General features: G+C 32.5%; 1 protein-coding gene across 1 annotated transcript; it reads right to left on the bottom strand.

Annotated features, from left to right (window-relative positions):
• Positions 1-13,691: 13,691 nt before the first annotated feature.
• On the bottom strand, positions 13,692-16,917 carry LOC127255954 (beta-1,6-galactosyltransferase GALT31A). Its single transcript, XM_051281755.1, has 11 exons — positions 16,507-16,917; positions 15,703-15,802; positions 15,557-15,618; positions 15,249-15,460; positions 15,103-15,166; positions 14,943-15,015; positions 14,723-14,843; positions 14,560-14,647; positions 14,347-14,472; positions 14,161-14,270; positions 13,692-14,076 (listed from the first exon to the last, which is right to left on the bottom strand). Exons 1-11 carry the CDS (start codon positions 16,635-16,637, stop codon positions 13,928-13,930), a joined length of 1,236 nt encoding a protein of 411 aa, XP_051137712.1. The 5' UTR covers positions 16,638-16,917; the 3' UTR covers positions 13,692-13,927.
• Positions 16,918-20,006: the final 3,089 nt, after the last annotated feature.

The following is a 20,006-nucleotide window of genomic DNA, read 5'->3' as shown; positions in this document are numbered from 1 at the left end:
AATTATAGGATTTCTGGGACGGATCAATTTTCTGGCTATTTCCATTGCAGTTTTGTGACTTATTTACATATCCGACATGTAAATTATAGGATTTCTCCTACAGATTTAATTAGTTGCAATTTTTCCTCACAACGCATCATAACTACGACCCTTTTCTTTTATTCTACTAAATAATGTTCCAATTTTGTGATATATTATATATGGTAGTAATTTTCCCTTCCAAATTGATATTTTTTTTTTGTAGTGTAAGAGATGCTCCCAAAAAGACGAAAATACATGTGATGCCAAGAACACACAAACGACGACAAGAAGAACACACAATTTATTTTTATTTTCAATTTAATATAGACAATTAATACTTTTATCTAAATTAAATTTTAGTTTAACTTAAAGTATGAAATTTGCGAGACTTTTATAAATCTATTCTTAGGGAGCGATGAGCAACAACCCATTGACATCTTTTCAGAGTTTGAGGTTAACACAGAAACTATGATGTGTTTTTCTTTTTCTTTTTAGTGGATTTTGAGACAGAAACTCTGATATATATGTTGAATTTAAATGCCTGATCCTTAAAGCGGAAGCGTACCTGATGAAGCCATATACAAATCTTGAGTGATTAAAGGTTTGGTCTTCCAAGATCAGAGAGCCGGCTTCCTTTCTGTCCTTGACGGGTGAGGAGGAGAAACTGCAGGGATAATCAGATCTCTTTTACGGCGTGATGATCCTGGGGACCTAACCCTCGCCTATTTATAATAGGACAAACATAATTGCAATTACAATTATTCCCTTAATTAATATTATTAATTTGTCACGTCACCAAAATAATAATATTATACGGGTAGCTACACTTTCATTCCATAACAATTAAACCTATCAGTCAATAATTAATTATATTAATTAGACCACTTGAAAATAATAAGACTAAATAAAATAATGAATTTAACAACATATTCGATACAAATATTTGATCCCAAATCCAACAATCTCCCACTGGATCTAGTATGTGTCTGAATGAATATATTGTTCCTTATAAGCTCAATTTTCAGTCATTATAAAACAAGACTTGCAACAATCTGGTCCATCAATCACAACAATATAGGACTAAAGAAGCATTCGCCGTATCAACAGCTAAACTCACAGTAATCACGAATATCAAGGTAATCAAATGACATAGATCAATTATAGAACGTGCAGAGAGAAAATTACATAAGTGTGATCTACATATGTCAATTTTCTACTGGTCCAAACTGAATGAGATCGTAAATTACTTAATCATAATGTCCAAAACATCATAACCGAAATAATGATCAAAAGAGAATAAAATAAATATCAAGTGAACGACAAAAGAATATAAATGTATACTCCCACTACAGTGAAGCTTCTTCAAATTGTAACACACCCATATGAGCAGTATGCTCATGGAAGACCTTAGGCGTTACACCTTTAGTTAGGGGGTCTGCTAACATGGATTTTGTCCCTAAGTGCTCGATCAAAATCTGATGATCTTTCACTCTATCCTTCACAACTAGGAACTTAATGTTAATATGCTTTGACCTGGATGAACTCCTAATGTTGTTGGAGTATTCAACGGCTGAATTGTTGTCACAAAAAATCTTGATGGGTTTTTCAACCATCGGAATGATTCGCAGCCCAGCGACAAAGTTCTTTAGCCAAATCGCTTGCTGTGATGCCTCAAAACACGCCACGAACTCAGCTTCCATCGTGGAACTGGTAACGAGTGTCTGTTTGGCACTGCGCCAAGCGATGGCCCCACCGGCCAACATATAAACAAGGCTAGATGTAGATTTCCTACTATCTTGGTATCCTGCAAAGTCGGAGTCAGAGTATCCAACGATCTCCAATTGGTCTGACCTCCTATATGTGAGCATGTGATTACTAGTTCTCTTCAGATATCTCATCACCCTCTTGGCTGCCTTCCAGTGATCCAATCCAGGATTACTGAGGTATCTGCCTAACACACCGACTATGTACGCAATATCTGGACGCGTACATACTTGTGCATACATGAGGCTCACAATTGCCGAGGCATAGGGGATCTTTTCCATCTCCTCAATTTCCAGATTTACTTTAGGGCATTGGCTGAGACTTAATTTATCTCCTTTAGCTATAGGGGTATCTCCCGGCTTGCATTTCTGCATGCTGAATCGCTAGAGTATTTTATCAATATAGCTCTTTTGAGATAATCCGAGAACACACCGAGATCTATCACGATATATTTGAATCCCTAATACAAAAGATGCTTCACCAAGATCGTTCATTTCAAAGTTACTCGAGAGAAATTTCTTAGTTTCATGCAACATGCTCACGTTATTTGTGGCAAGCAAAATGTCATCCACATACAAAATCAAGAAAATAAACTTGCTCCCACTGAACTTGTGATAAACACAATCATCAACCACATTCATCTCAAAACCATATGAGAGAATTACTTGATGAAACTTGTGATACCACTGTCGAGACGCTTGTTTGAGCCCATAGATAGATTTTCTTAATTTACAAACCATTTGCTTTGGGTCACCGACCTCAAAAGTTTCTGGTTGTACCATATAGATCGTTTCATCAATGTCACCATTCAGAAACTCCGTCTTAACATCCATTTGATGGAGCTCTAAATCAAAGTATGCCACAAGAGCCATGATTGTCCTAAAAGAGTCCTTCGAAGAAACCGGAGAGAAAGTCTCTTTATAATCAATCCAATTTTTCTGAGTATAGCCTTTAGCTACAAGACGTGCCTTATACCTCTCCATATTACCATTTGCATCTCGTTTGGTTTTAAAAATCCATTTGCAACCTACGGGTTTTGCACCTTCTGGCAAAGGGACAAGTTCCCAAACTTTATTGTCTTGCATTGACTTGTACTCATCACGCATCGCATCAATCCATTTATCTGAATAAGGACCCCTAATGGCATGAGAAATATTAATTGGATCATCCTCAGTCATGCCATCACTGTCCTCACTTTCTTGAAGAAATGTCACATAATCATCCGGAATGGCATTTCTTCGCTCTCTAGTGGATCTACGCAATTGCGTTGGCTCTTGAACTATATGTTCTTGAGTTTGTTGAGTTTGTTCCATAGGCATAGGTTCCTGTTCTATACGAACGGGTTCCTCAGTCGCACTTTGAAACTCTATGGGAGCTGGAATGACTGTTAACTCATGAGGTGTTTGATCAATCACATCAGTGATTTCTTGATCCTCAAAAGTAAAGTCTAAAACTGTATTTCTTCCCCTAAACTCAACATCCTTATTTGGCCTATAGGCCTTCACCTCAGCTGGACAACCCCACACCCTAAGATGATTTCAGCTAGGCTTGCGCCCAATCCAGAGTTCATAGGGTGTTTTGGCAGTCGCCTTAGTTGGCACTCGATTAAGGATGTAGACTGCTGTCTTTAATGCTTCTCCCCATAATGATGGTGGTAAAGTAGATTGACTAATCATACTTCGAACCATATCCTTCAATATACGGTTTCGTCTCTCAGCAACACCGTTCATGCTAGGTGAACTGGGCATGGTGTATTGAGGGACAATTCCACACTCCTTAAGGAAGACAGCAAAAGGACCTGGACGTTGTTCACCCGAGCCATCATTTCTGCCGCAATATTCTCCTCCACGGTCAGATCTGACAGTCTTAATGCGTTTGTTTAGTTGATTTTCAACTTCAGCCTTAAATGCTTTGAACATGTCCAGTGCCTCAGACTTTTCCTTAATAAGGTACAGATGACCATATCGAGAATAATCGTCTATGAATGACACAAAATATTGTTGACCGTTCCACTAAGGAGTGGGAAAAGGCCCAAAAATGTCTGTATGTATCAATTCTAAGACATCCGTAGCTCGATAAGCGCCTATCTCTTTACCCTTGGTTTGTTTACCCTTAATGCGATCGACACAAACATCAAAGTCTGAAAAATTTATGGAATCAAGGATTCCATCCTTAATGAGTCTTTCAACTCTGTTTCTTGAAATATGACCTAAACGTTTGTGCCACAATAAATTAGAGTCATGCAATTTTCGCTTAGTACCTTTTGATTCCATATTAAGTGCCTCATTATAGGAAACCAAAATATCGAGCATATATAAGCTGTCATTCACCATAAAAGTACCAAAACCAACCAAACATGAATGAAAAGACAACTCAACTTTATTGTTTCAAAAAGAACAATGATAACCGAATTTGTCCAAATAAGAAACAGAAACCAAATTCCGTCTAAATGATGGTATAATAAAAGTGTCTTGCAATTCAAGAAAATGTCCAGTACTCAATAACAACTTAAAAATGCCCACGGCTTCCACATCTACTGAGTCCCCATTTCCAAAGTAAATGCGTCTTTCAGCATCAGTTGGGTTTCGGTAGCTCAGGCAACCCTGCATTGAAACACTGATGTTAGTAGTTGATCCAGAGTCTAACCACCAAGTATTTCGAGGTACTGAAGCTAAATTAACCTCAGAACAAACCAAAGTAAGAAACGTACCCTTCTTCACGCGCCAATCGTGAAACTTAGTACAATTCTTCTTCTCATGTCCAGGTTTCGTGCAAAAGAAGCAAGTCTATTCAGGACGAGCCCGAGGAGCTGGAGCTGGAACATGAGCCTTAGCAGTCTCAACCTTAACGGCCTTATATTTTCTCTTCTTGCCGCCTGCATCCTTTGAGGTATCCACCACATGTACCTCTTCAGTCTTATAACGCTTCATCATTTCTTCTTCCTCAACACAGTGAAAGATGAGCTTATTAAGAGTCCACTTCTCCTTTTGACAGTTATAACTGACTTTAAACTGATTGTATTGAGTAGGAAGTGAGAGAAAAACCAATAGGACTAACATGTCCTCTGAAAGGTCTAACTTAAGTGCTCTCAACTTAGAAGCAGTATTAGACATGTTCAGGATGTATTCCCTTATATTTTCTTTGCCGTTATACCTCATGGTAATGAGACTCTTCAGAAGAGTACTCATTTCCGCCTTATCGCTTTTGGTAAAGCGTTTCTCAATTTCGACAAGGAAATCATTAGCAGTAATGATATCATCAGATATCGTGCCCCTAAAGATTTCTGGAATGCTTTTCTTTATGATCATGAGACTAAGGCGATTAGACCTATCCCACTTCTCAAACAACTGCTTTTCATCTGCAGTGTTTTCTTCCGTAGGAGAAGGAGTTGGTCTATCTTTAATGCCAAGTCTAGATCCATACAGCCCAAATGAATCAATATTGATTCTTTCCAGTGCTGATAATTGTCCCCAGACAGTATTGGGACTGAATAGTTAGAAGATACCATAAGATTCGGTCATGAAGATAACAAGGAATTAATATACACATAAGTACTCAAGTAGCATAATGAAACCCAAAATAAAATAATGCAATCACATCTCAAGACACTAAACGCAACATTAATGTTTAATCTTTGGATCAATGCCATTAACTGCAAGCAGTCATCTTGTTGCAATAATCATATACGGATAATAAGGTAATGTCAAACAGTAACCAATCTTTGGATTGATTTACTATTCACATAAGTTAAATCTATATAATTGTCCTATACATATTATCGCAGATGTATATTTCATTATGTCAATTATCGACTGTCTTTTGGCCGAAGAATAATCACATGAATTAGAATACACATGTAAACACTTACGTTATCAAGTAAAAATTTCATATAAGAGAGGTTACTTTGGCAACTTCAAATACTAGATTTTCACCGTCAAAACACAGCAAACATTATTAATGAGTTTCCAATTCTGAAGGTTGAAATATTTGCAATATAAGCAAAATTAATTTCTGAAGATGCATACATCGATTTCATAAACAATATATTCCAAAATATTCATGATAAATTAATAAACATGCAAACATGAATATATGCGTATTTAATACATAAATTAATTAATAAATAAATAAATTCAATGCATCTCTAAAAAATAAATAAATAATCATGATTTCACATGTCTATACATATATACAATTATATATATTGACGAATTTTGAAACATGCTTGAATAAATAAAATAATTAAATGTGTACTTTCAATAATCTTAGCATATGAATATATACATGAATATATTACTAAGAATTAAATACATAAATAAATATATGAATATGCATATGCCTGAAGACTTTTAATTCAATCAATTAAATGTTGTTTTGTGATATATGAATCCGTACAACACAAACAAGAATTTGATCAAGGTAATAAATAAATATAGGCACGGTAATCGAGGTATAACACAAACAAGAATTTGATCAAGGTTATAAATAAATACAGGCGCACGTCACGATTAAATCAAGAAAGTGAACGGATACACAATCGAATTCAAAACTAATTGCACATCGTCGGATTCAATCCAACAAAGAAACCCTAGATCGACGCCAATGTGTTCGATTGATCCGACAGAACATCCAAATAATTCAACATGCTCTGATACCAATTGTTGAATTTAAATGCCCGATCCTTAAAGCGGAAGCGTACCTGATGAAGCCATATACAAATCTTGGGTGATTAAAGGTTTGGTCTTCCAAGATTAGAGAGCTGGCTTCCTTTCTGTCCTTGACGGGTGAGGAGCAGAAACTGCAGGGAGAATTAGATCTTTTTACAGCGTGCTGATCCTGTGGACTTAACACTAGCCTATTTATAATAGGAAAAACATAATTGCAATTACAATTATGCCCTTAATTAATATTATTAATTTGTTACGTCACCAAAATAATAATATTATACGGGTAGCTGCACTTTTATTCCATAACAATTAAACCTATCAGTCAACAATTAATTATATTAATTAGACCACTTAAATAATATGACTGAATAAAATAATGACTTTAACAACATATTCGATACGCATATTTGATCCCAAATCGAACAATATATATATATATATAGTCGTGTTGTTTTGGTATATTTAAGACAGAAACTCTTATATGTTTTGTGGTTCACGGAGGCGCACAGGCAAACTGACATAATGAATAACACATTCTTATTTTAATTATGATTGAATATGAAGTTTAATACTGAGATTTTTCTTTGTTCTTTATCTCAGATTAACATAATTATAATTCTATGGTATGTGATATAAATATGTTTGAGACAAAAACTCTTGTTTGTTTAGTTCATGGAGGCACAAAAAGGAGGACATGTATAAGGAACAACGCTTTCCTCTTTTAAGCCTACTCGAATATAATGTTTAATACTTGATATTATATTTGGTTCTTTATCTCGGATTAACATAATTGTAATGTTATGAGAATCCAATTGTCCATTCAAGAATCTTGATTGAATAGAGTTTAAAACTGATAATATGTTTTCTTGCCTTTGTCACAAGTTAATGTATACTCCCTTCGTCATTTAAATTTATGTTTATTTGACTGGGCACAAATTTTAAGAAAATTGGTAAAAAAAAAAAAAAAAAAATCTTTTTATTGTAAAGAAAAAGTAGAAAAAATTGTATTTTTTACTAAAAAGGAAAACAAGATGGCTATCAAAAAATAATAATGGGCATAACTTTAGGATCATCCAATAATCCACTCAATAATGTTGTGGATTTCGTATGCTTCGAGTGTGTTCTCTTTTTTTTCCTACATATTTTTTCAAAAAAATTAATATATTATACACATTTATTATTTTTATATTTTTACACAATTCTTTATAATTCACATAACACATAAAAAAATATCCTTAAAATTATTTCACAAAACAAACACGCACGAGAATTCTTGTTGATACTGTGAATAGTTATAGTGTGTTGGATTTTGTATGTTGCAGTTTTTGTACAAATTCATGTTGTTGATATTACAAATTATTATAATGTGTTAGATTTCATATGTTGTAGTTTTTGTATAGATTCATGAAATTAATGTTACAAATATTTATAAGGTGTTGGATTTTTTATTGTTTAATTTTTATTTTTATTTTTATTTTTTACGAATTCGTGTTGATATTACAAATAGTCATAATGTGTTAGATTCTATATGCTGTAATTTTTGTATGAATTCGTAGGCAGTATAGTAAAAATTTAATCAATTAACAATCGTAGACAGCGTAGTAAGAATTTAATTGTCCAATTGCATTATAATCCATCTTTTTTGTGTTTATTTAAAATTTGATCATATTTTTCGGAAATAAACTATTCAATCTGAATCCCACCTATTTAAACAAACATACATTACCAATGTAGCTATTTGCATTGACATTCAACAATTGAGTCAAATAACATAATTTATTGAGATTCTCTTTCATTTCTTTTTCTTTTCTTTTCCTTTCTTTTTCAGATTGTAAACATCATTTTCTTTCCTTTTAATATATTGTTTATGTTCACCATTCTTCTTCTTCTTCTTTGGTTTTGCTCGCCTTTTACGTTTTTTTGTTGCTATATAGGCAGCCTTTAAACTATTTTGCACAATCAAATTCAAAATGTGTGAACACCAATGAATATGAAAGAGATCACGGTTCAAAATGAGTACTTTCCTATTATGTCAACTTGTCTTTCAAACATCTCACACATGTATCATTTGCAAAATTATTATCCAATGTAAATGTTGACAAATTTTCAAGAGTACTCCAACTCATAAAGGATGGCATAAATTTTATTAGCTAATAATGCACCGGTCTGAGGAGAAGACATGTAACTAGAACACAAAATGAATTTTCGTAAGTGTCAATCATTGTCAACAAAATAAGTTGTTATTGTAAGATAACCATCACTATTAATCGTTGTCCACAAGTCTGAAGTCAAACTACTCCTATGAGGACTATTTGTCAATAGAGACATAATTTTGTTCTTCTCCATATCGTATAATTTTAGAAAATTAGTCTTTCCCGTGTTTCTAGTGATTACTTGTACATCAAGATGAAGAAATTGAAAATATACTCTAATACCTTTATACTCAACAAATCGGAGTGGCAAGTTATGCATGGACATGGCAATCGGAACTAACTTTTTAAATTTTTCAGGATCAAATGTACTACAGAAAAAGACATTGTACTTTGATTGGACGATAACAACATCTGGCCTACATCTTTTGCGTATGTCGCAATACATTTATTTATATGCCAAAATAAATGTCCAATTTCCTTACTTGAAAAAATAATGAAAATATTGTGGCAATGCTTACATTTTGCTCTTTGTTTCCTCTTGTCTTCACAAGAAAACTTATCAAAATGATCCCAATATTTTGACATTCCCTTTCTCTTTTTTGTTGTTGTTTTTGTATAATTTGTTTTTAATGATGCTACAGTAAGATCATCGTTTGTTGCATCCCTACCTTCAAATACATCAACATCTTCTTCTAGGTAATAGTACGCACTAGGTAATAGATCATTATCAAGATTGACAATAGGGGCATTAGTGTGTACCATATTCATATTAATTTTGTTAGCACCTACGTGAACAAAGCAACAATGAGTCAATAGTGCACTAGGTAATACAAATAAATATCCAAAACTCCACCGATCTAACAAAAATAATAAACAAATGAAGAGAAAATGACTAAATTAAGAAATGAAAGGGAAAATAACCAAATCAACAAATTAATGGTAAGATTAAAAAAAAAAAAAAAAAAAAAAACAAGAAGAAGAAGTAAAATGCAGGATACTAAAAATTAAAGATAAAACTTTAATCAAACTGAAATGTCAAATTTTAAAATTAAAAGTTAACACAAAATAAATAAATAAACAAGATCTGACCTATCATGGAGAGAGAAAACAACTCGTGTCGGCAAGATTTCACAATGGCGGCAGATGTCAAAGTTAGCAACAAAATAAATTGAAGGTGCGGAGGATAAAGACAAGTCGACAACGGAAATGGCAAGAAACAAAAACATTAGCGGTGAGAGATTGAGAAAGAAACTGGAACGACTGAAACGGATTGGATAAGTGAAAATTAAATTTGTTGATTTTTTCTTATGTGAAAAAAGTAAATTTTTATTATATAATATATATAATTTTTTTTTTTAAATTTGCACAATTCAGAGCGGCTTGGCACAGCCCATATTTTAGAGGCCCGAGTCCAGCATGATTTTTCAATCCGGTCGGGCCAACCCGGTCTAAATTTTTTCGGGCTAATTTTTTAAGTCTAAGTTCGATTTTTTTTGTGCCGTGTTCAGGTCTCTAAATTGTCATCATGGTTGTTTTCTTAAACAATGTGCTCAAATTTACCATAGTTGTATAGACCTAGATCTTTCTTGTTCTTCACATGCCTTATTAGAGCTTTTTTAAGTGTTTTGGTTGTCTTTTTCTATGAGGGGTTTGGTAATCAAATATTCAAGAGTCAAGGTGTTTACTTGTTTTAAAGCTCTTAAAGTCTTTTAATGTACGCTTTGGATAATTTAATGGAGAAGTTAGGGGGGTTTCAATCTATGATTTTACGGTCACGAGTTTACTCTAATCTCATCAGGTCATTCCTTACGGAGCGATTGCTGAGTTTATTCATTTGATAGTGTCTATTGATGGTGCAAATTAAAGTTTTGTCTTATCTATATTTGGTCCAATTAGTTATGAGTTGAATTTATTTTCGATTACTTTGTAAACATCTTATTACATAAATTTGTTATTCCATATATATATATATATATATATATGAAAAATATAGTTTATTAAATCATTTTTTGTATATATTTATTTTTCAACTCATTGGAATTCAAGTTTTGAAAAAAAAAAAAATACTACACAAAGCATAAAATAATTCTCCATTATTTAATTTCCAACAAATTAAATATTTCGTCAATCAAATTTATTCAAAATGAGAATTCTAACAAGTATGAGCTAACAATATATCTTATGATGGTATAAACCAAAATAATATCCAATATGTATTTTTCAAGGCTAAGGAAGAGTTAAAGAACACAAAAATTGAAGTAGTATAGAACTGTACAAATAAGTAGAATTGACAATTCTGATTTTCAATCCGAACCAAATTTTTCGAAAAAATAAATCCAAATCAAACAGAAATGATTGAATTCAAAATTCGAATTGAAAACAAACCACCGAAAATTTCAAAATTTTAAATTATTATTATTTTTTTTTTAAATTTAAAATTTTTATTATTTTTTTTAAAATTTAAAATTTAAGTTTGTTTGCCCAGTATATATATAGCATGCTCTCCCAAAAATCGATATTCAATATAAAATATAATTTTATTTTTTTAATTAATGCCACAATTTATTGTAACTCAACCTAAAAATAAATTAAAATCAAAACACTAAACAAACAAATTTTTTATTTTATATTTTTTAAAATTCTTTTGTAATATTAAATATACTATAATAAATAAAAATAAGTATATTAAAATATAATTAATCATTCTAAATTTTTATTTTTTATTAAAATACTTCATCAGTCCTATGAATAATTAGTCTACTTTTCCCTTTTTTGTTGTCCACCAAATTGGTCCTACTTCTTAATAAAATAATAATTAACAAATAATAATTTAATTTATAAACTTAAATATATTATATTAAATTAATAATACTCCCTCCGTCCCATAACAAAGTATTTTTTTTAGTAACTGTACTATCTACCTAACGTTACAAATGCCCTTACAACTTACAATATATTACACAAATATCATTACCTTTATACACACATACTAACAAGGTTATTTTAGTCATTTCTACTTTATTTCTACTATATCCCAATATAATTCTAATATTTCTAAAACTACCACTACAAGAAAAAATTATTTTTGTAACAAAACGTTTTTGTCTCTAAATCTACTTTTTCCGTTACTAATGACATTAGAGACGGAATTAGGAATGGAATTACGTTAGCTACGTGAACTTTAGGGACGGAATTCCGTTACAAATATATTATTTTTTTGTAGTGTACATGTAAAAAGCAAATGAATATTTCTTTTTGGACGGAGGGAGTACTTTTTCTTTAGAGTATTTTTAGTCATACATTTGAGATTTTTAATAACAAAATTTTAAATTAGAAAATGATTTGATGTAATATAAATAGGTATTGATGTAACATTAAATTAAATTCTAGTATAATATTACTTTCGTTCGGCTCTAAGGGTCCTGTTTACTTTTTGCGTGTTAATATTTAAATATTAATTATTATATCAAAACATAGTACAAATTAACAAAAAATTAAAAAAATACTTTAACTACTGTCTTATAATACCAATAGAATGACATTTGTACAAAAAATTATACAAATATAAAACTATTTTTAATGTTAAGTACAATGACGCAAAAAGTAAATATGATCCATAGAGGCAGACGTAAAGAATATTAAAAAACAAAAATATATACTTGTTCATATTTTTAGTTCGACATATATATATATATATTTTTAACTATGAAAATCGTGTTGAGAATATAAAAAAAATGATTTTGTTTTAATTAAATTGTTAAATGTTTACGAGCATGTATAATATAATTTATTGTATTGATGGTTATATATTATCTTTTTTAAATAATATTAGGTTTGTTTGTTTAGTGTTTTGATTTGAATTTTTTCTATGTGAAATATTGGGATCGTATCGGTAATAGGAAAAAAAAAATTTATGTTAAATGTTGACTTTTAGAAGATGATAAAATATATATTTTTGAATCGTGTCAGAAAGAAAAATTTGGACAAACAAAATCATTAATCGTAAAACATATCAAAAAATTTTGTTGGGGTGTTTGATTTAATATTTTGGATGGAGGACTCAGTACATAATGTGATTTTAATTTATATTTTATTTCATTAAAAAAAAAAAAAAGATTACGCACTTTAGTGTTCAGGATTTTTTTGTATTTTTATGGTTAGTTATTTAGAATTGTAAAAATATTATTTAATATTTAATTGTATTATTTTGTAAGGAAAAAAAAATACTCCTTCATATTTTTACAAAGAATTGAAACTAAATTGACGGAGGGAAGAAGTATTAGTAGGAATGGTAATTAATATTTTGTGAAAGTGGACAAATCTAAAAGATCATCTATTACATTTATCACTATTAATAACTAAATTTAATTTATGATTTAATTTTTCATATTTACTTTTGATATAATTTTATGTAAAATATTATTTAAATAAAAATTTATAATCATATTATGTTTTTATTGCTTTAATTACTTTTAAATTATTAAAATTAGTTTAATTTTTTGTTACCTAATTATTGTTTCACAATTAATACAACAATTTTATTTTCGAAATTAATTTCAAAATATAATATATTTAGCATAAAAAATAAAATAATATTTCAGTAAATAAAAAATAATTAAAATAAAAATATATTACAAATATTGTACAAATTAATCAAAGTAATTAATCATTTAATACAATATTTTTCAACTCGGTGTCCAAAAAACAATGGATTAATTTAATGTGATGGAGAAAGTATTAAATATATAAAATAATAAAATATATTTAAATATTAAATTTTGGATTTCATATTATGTGAATTTATCCAAAGGATCATGAAATTCAAAATTTATAAAATATTAAAATGGAAACTAAAATTTAAAATTATTAACAAGAATATAATAATAATAATAATAATAATAATGAAAAGTTTGCTTCAGTTGCACTGCAGAGATGGGGGACAAAAGTTCTGCCTCATAGGATCATCCTCCATGAATTCATATACTATTATTTTCCAGCCCCACAATTTGACTCTCATTTTCCTCCGCAGTTTAACCTACAATTTAAAACTACTACATATGTACGCTGTCTAACGAGCAACAGCTCATATCAACTCAGAACCCACTTTCATTCAGACATTAACCAAACCATTTCAGTAATAGCTACTTTCGTGAGTTTTCCCCAAACGTTTCTTCTTCGTTAGGACAAAAATGGGGGCAGTATAGAGACACCTCCCGCCGGCCATGCTCGAAACTAAAAAACTATACACAAATACATTGCAAGCATGCTCGAAGGAGCTCGGGTCGGGTCGGGTCTCGTCGAATCAAAAGAATTTTCCTTTCTTCAAGTTTGGGAATGCCAGATTGCTCCATCGCCCTCACCGCAGCGCCGGTGAACGTCGTCCATTGTTTCCTCCGATCGGCATATCCCGCTGCAGCTCCAATCGAACGATGCCGCGCAAGGCGTTCCCGCCTGGGCCTTCCACTCGCAATCTCATAGATCGATCGACAAAAACTTATCAGATAAAATTGAAGAAAGTTGAAGGACATATTGAGACACAGAACAACTGATTCTACCAGGGGGTGAGCCGCAACACAGGCTTCGCTCGTCGACGTGCTCGACGTCGAGACCGATAAACCAAGACCCGAGAGAAACATCTTCGTTCGCGTACTTGTGGAGCACGTCTCTGCAAGAAAAAAGAGAGTTCTTTTTAGCTGAAATCGCGTCTTATACTGTATTTGAATCGTACCCTTTTTTCATACCGGTTAACGGAAATGTAGGTAGCCAAGTCTTTCGAAATTGCATAAATTTGCCCCGTCGCATGCCTGAAATACTTGTTCCCCTCCTCGCCGAATTTCCAATGTTCCGGCTCGTGGTACTTGACTCCCCTGCACACAAGGCAATTGTTCGATTAAATCGAAGCCAAAGTAACCGAATAAATTAATATGGAATTCACAGAGTGCTTAACAAGTTACTTTTGGGCGAGGACCGGGCCGGATTTCATGCAGCCGATATAGGTGCGGCGTTTGGAAGGAATACGGGACAACAATGAATTTAGAACACCTGCGAAAGAACATGAATCAATGGCTCCTCAATACATAGGAGTTTGTATTTTTGGGAGTCAAAGGTTGTCCTAACCAAGATTGACGTGGACATCGTCGTCAACTTTGACATAGAAGTCGGCGTCCCACATTGCAGCAGCTGTCGAAAAGTAAATCTGAGTTTTCAAAGACAGCTCGTGATACCCCTCGATATGATCCTGTCAGGCAGAGTCAAAACACAAAAACTAAAGCTCAATTTATGCATCCGGTGAAATTATATGCATCGAGACAAATTCGGGAAAATAATGTAAGAATACCAATCGCAAGAAATCCCTGTACTGATCTTCTTCGTCGTCGATCGTTTTGTCCAAAACTCCACCAGGCGACGCACTGGAAGTAGTAAAAAAAAACACATTAGGTACCAAATCAAAACATACGGCGAATACATATCGATTTTAAGGTTTCAAGACAATGTACCTATGTCCTATCACAAATCTTATGATTATCCCTTTCTCGTCCTCCAGCTTCTTCAATTCTTTTCCTAGTTAAGGATATCGATAACGTGCAAGAAAACAAAAAAACAAAAGACTCTGCTTTAGCTATTAAGCAATAAATTGTCGAACCTTGTGGCATCCATGTCTCCCTAACAGAATCACGTCGTTTTCTGCTGCTAAATGCTGTAATAATTCCAATTACAAAAAATGCCCTCCGGCGTCCATTCGATGACTCATCTCCAATCTTCGTATCGATAGGGCGGTTTTCACCGCTCTCTGCTTTGGCTGCTCGTGCTGCAGCAAGTTGCATTTCCAGTGAAGATATGGTTTTATCTAATGTCCTGAAGGCATTGGGATTGCGCGAAAACGACAATGTAAGAGCACCCAAACTAAAATCTAATTCAGAATTTAGGACAAAGATAGCTAGCATTCCTTACATGATCATGTCCTCAGTTTTCAAAGCTTTGGAAAGGATGCCCTTGTTCTTTGAGACATCCAGCTACAAGATACGAAAGTTCGCTTCACGATTTCATACACCGGACATGTTTGCGCACAAAAGAGCTAGAGAGTAATCACGACTTGCCTTATTCTCACACTTGATAGAAGGATATGTATTTTTATATCCATATTGACCTTCGGATGTTCCATTCTTGTCAGTACCGGCTTCTGAACTGGACCAAAACCTAGATCATTACATCGTAAATGGTGGTTATTAATGTTAACAAGCTTATAAAGATTTTCACTGCTAGTTGTGATCGATTCGAAGATCAAGCAAAATGCTAAACTAATTTAACCTCTCGTAAACATTGATGTATTTCTACGACAATTCTGGTACTTGATTCATCTGAAGAGGTAAGGAACAGATTCAAATGACACCTTAAGCTATCCTAGTTCGATCCAAACTGATCTTACAACTTATGACGAGTTTCATCTTCAATAATAAATCACTAGTGAAGAATTATATCTCGAAAACATGAATTTCCCGTGAGCAATCAAGTCACCATTAAACTATTTGATCCAACAATCAAACCTCAAACCATAGCTATTCAGATTTCAGAGAGAACCTTAACCATTAAAACAAGGGATAAAGAAGCTACATTCTATTGAAAATAGAAAATAAAAAACCCAATTTTAGATACCATTAATAGGAAATCAAAATTGCAGTTGAGAAGCAATGTGTGTTCCACCAACTCTTGAAAAAGGGGCTAGCATAAAAAGTTTGATTGGCCATTTTCCAAACAAAGCTTCAAGAAGCAGAAATCTTTAAAAACAAACTACCAAAATATCACAAAGTTATAACATACTCAAAACCCCCAAAATGCAATTCTTGGAAAAAAATAAAAATAAAAAACCCAGCAAAAAAGAGGAGATGACAGAAAGCAAGCACCTGTTCACAAAAACAACACCCAAAAAGAAGCTTGCAATGCATAATACCGAGACCCATCTCGCCGGAAAACCGCTGAGGGTTGCAGCACCGCCGCCTCTGTACGGCTGCCGGGTGCCAAGCATCAGCCCCATCTTCTCCGCCACAAAAAAGATCAAAACTTCGAAGATAAACTGAACAGGAGTAGGAAAGGGGGAAGCTTTTCAAAGGGCTTTGCTTTGAGTATTTTTAAATGTGCAGAAAGCTCAAGCGGTGAGCTAATGGCGAAACCATTTGCAAATAAAAAGTAAATCCTAAAGAAAATGGGGGCAACTGTGGAGAAGGAAGGGATACGCCATCATCATTAATCATTCAATACTATTTAAGCAGCAAATAAATACAACAGTTGGGAGTCTTGTTTGGGTTAAAAACAAGAAAATGAAATAAGCCCCCTGATTCAAAAATTTAAAAAGAAAATTTTGAAAACCATTTTCGAAATTTCTGTGCGTGTGTGTCCTGCTGCTGCACGGCACGCACCTCTTTCCGTTCCGTTCCGTTGCGTTTCTTAGACAAGGACAAAAAGTGACACTGGCAACAGCTTTCTAGGCGTGTCGCTCTGTCTTCTTTAACCACTTTATTTTATACTCCACACTGTAGTGCATTTACAAGTTTATCCTGTTTTTTCCCCAACCTCTTCTTCCTTCAAACTTAACCAATAGTTTTGAAATATTTTATCCGTTTTAATGTATTTGTTATTATTTTTAATTGACATATTTTCCAATATTTATATATATATATTTTATCTTTATTAATATATTTTATAAAATTATAACAAAGTGAAATGATAAAATACTATTTAAATTATGAGTTTTTTTTTTTAATTTTAAATACAAATCAATATTAAAATATAATATTTTTTATAAAAAATTACATAAAATTACTATTTAATTCAGAAGTTAAATAAATAATAATAATTTCAAATAAAAAAAACAAATTCCATACTATCTAAAAAGTAATACTAGAATAAAAACTAGTAATTAAATTGACACAAATATGATAACTTAAGGTTTGTTTTATGTTTTTATTTTATTTTTTTGTTTTTGAAAAATTTAAGTCGAACATATAATTAGATATTATTATGCCAAAGAGTTTGCTAGATTTTACAAAAATCACAAAGAATTCAAGACAGCAAAATGTCAGTTTAGCTAACAGAAATGACAGCTAAAGTGGCGAATCCCAATACGAGAGGAATGTTATAGGGTTAAAACGCAAGAGGAAGGTGATCCAAATTGATTGAAGCCCAAAGGGGTGGATACCGGCTCAAATGTAAGAAATGGTAAATCATATGTTGAGCTAAAAACAAATTTGAAAGAAACAGCCCAAGAGAAATAAATAAATCCATTTTAATTAAAAGCCACATAAAAAATGTACTAGTCCAGTTGCGAATTATAGAGTTTGTTTTTTTTTTGAAGAAAAGTTGAAACCGATGGATTTCTATACATTTGTAGCTATTATTAAAATAATAATTTCTAATAATGTTAATGCATAATTGAACATTTGAAAGTTACACCTGTTACCAAGTGATAGAGGAGTTGGAGGAGTTTCGTTAAAGGGGCAAAGAGTTACAATGATAGTGGAACCACATTACGCAAATTTTGGAAATTAAAGCCATTAAATAGTAGATCATTAAACCATCTTTTAAGATTATGACGATCACTAGGAAACGGGGGAGATCACATTCAATAATTTTGGAGTTATCGGCTGTTATTTAGGCATGATGAAGGTTGAAGATCAATTATTCAAGCTGGAATTACCAAGTGGTGGATAAATAATGAGTTAGAAGTTTGGGCAGTTATGCACTCAATTGTTGGGAGTCTTCAATGATGAACAATTAAGAGGCAGTTATGATCTTGTTCATCATGAGACTATATTAACTTGAAAATTAGAGATGAAAAAGGATCATTGACCAACAACACAAACTTTCAACTATATCATTTTTATATTTATAGTTCTTTTATCTTTCTAGCATTTCCTACAGAATTTTTATGAAATTTTATTTTTCAAGCCTTTTCCAATTCATTTTTTTAGCAGATTTTTTGCTAATCCCCTTTTCCACAAGACAAAATATTATTCCTAAGAGTTTTTTGGAGTGCTTTAGGGAATCCCTTCCTATTTTTCGATCGATTTTTTCAAGCTATCGTGAAATTAGAATATTCAAATTTTCACATACAATATATATAAATTCATGTGACCAAAACTACTTTGCGCATCAGTCCCTCCAAAAAGTGTACACATTATACACTTATTTTCATAATTTATTTTCAAGTACTCGACACCCTTAATTTTTTTTTATAATGGCCCTACGATTGTGAAATTTCACTCCTACCCTCTACAATCAACCACTCTTCCTCACCTTCCAGTCTCTGCTATGTTTTTATGCGAATCATCCTCTTCCATCTAACCTACTAGTTGTCATCGTGATTACCATTAGCCCATTAATTGCATCATCATAAGAAAGGAGTGAAGGTGTGTCGTTTGCTATTGGAGTTGAAAGGATCAAAATTCATCAATGAGGTGTTAACGGTCGGGGATAGCATAAAAAAAATCAACCGGAAATCACCCATCCTTTGTGCAGGCGGACAACCCTCCCTCCAGCAGACACACTTGAAGCTACGAAGCTCTCTTTAGTGGCAATTGAACCACTACAAAAAAAAAAAAGAAATTTTTATTTTGTCACGGAATACAATTAATTTATGAAAAAAATTTCGACGGAATACAAATTTGTGGCAAATTCTAAATTAAAACCTCAAACCCCTTTCTCTTTCACTTCATTGATTACAAGCTTACCTATCCAAAATTCTCACATCGGCAGCAGTAGAGACTCGGGGAATGACGAAAATGTGTCACGACAGGCAATGGTGGCGGCCAAAGGTTGTGATTTGCGGGCTAGGAAGAGGTATTGAGTTTTTTTTTTTTTTTTTTTTTTTTATTTTACTTCATTCGTTGCCCGCTGCCGGCGACAACAACTTTAGTACTTCATGCAACATCCACATCAAAAACATTAAGTTTGTTGAAGTTTTGTTGATATACTTCTTTCAGTGGAGAATAATTTTGACGTAACAACCCCAGGAAGGTCTTAGATGTATAATAGGATTCATAACGACATTACAAGTAGAGAATTTATTTGAAAAGTTAATGACTTCATAAACTACGTACTACATGAACAACTCAGGCGTGTATAAGATCAACAATACTATACGGTGTAAGTGCAAACATGTTAAAAACATGATTGTTTTATATATATATAATTCGATGAATTTAAGTGTCATCTATACTCTAAAGGTTTTGTACAGTTGTATGGATAGATAGATAGATATGTCATAATGAGAAGTAGCTCACAACAATTTGAGCTAGTAAACTTTGAATAAACAACTGAATCGAGGATATAAATTATACCCTAATGATGATAGATGTAGGATGGTCCGTATCTGACTTAAGCATTGTGATACCCTCCGGAGTTGGGT

The sequence above is a fragment of the Andrographis paniculata genome, unplaced genomic scaffold, assembly GCF_009805555.1.
Source record: "Andrographis paniculata isolate CXL003 unplaced genomic scaffold, ASM980555v1 Contig54END, whole genome shotgun sequence".
In the NCBI taxonomy this organism is placed as follows: Eukaryota; Viridiplantae; Streptophyta; class Magnoliopsida; order Lamiales; family Acanthaceae; genus Andrographis; species Andrographis paniculata.
The sequence above is the reverse complement of the archived record's forward strand: the minus strand, read 5'-3'. Positions and strand labels throughout refer to the sequence as shown.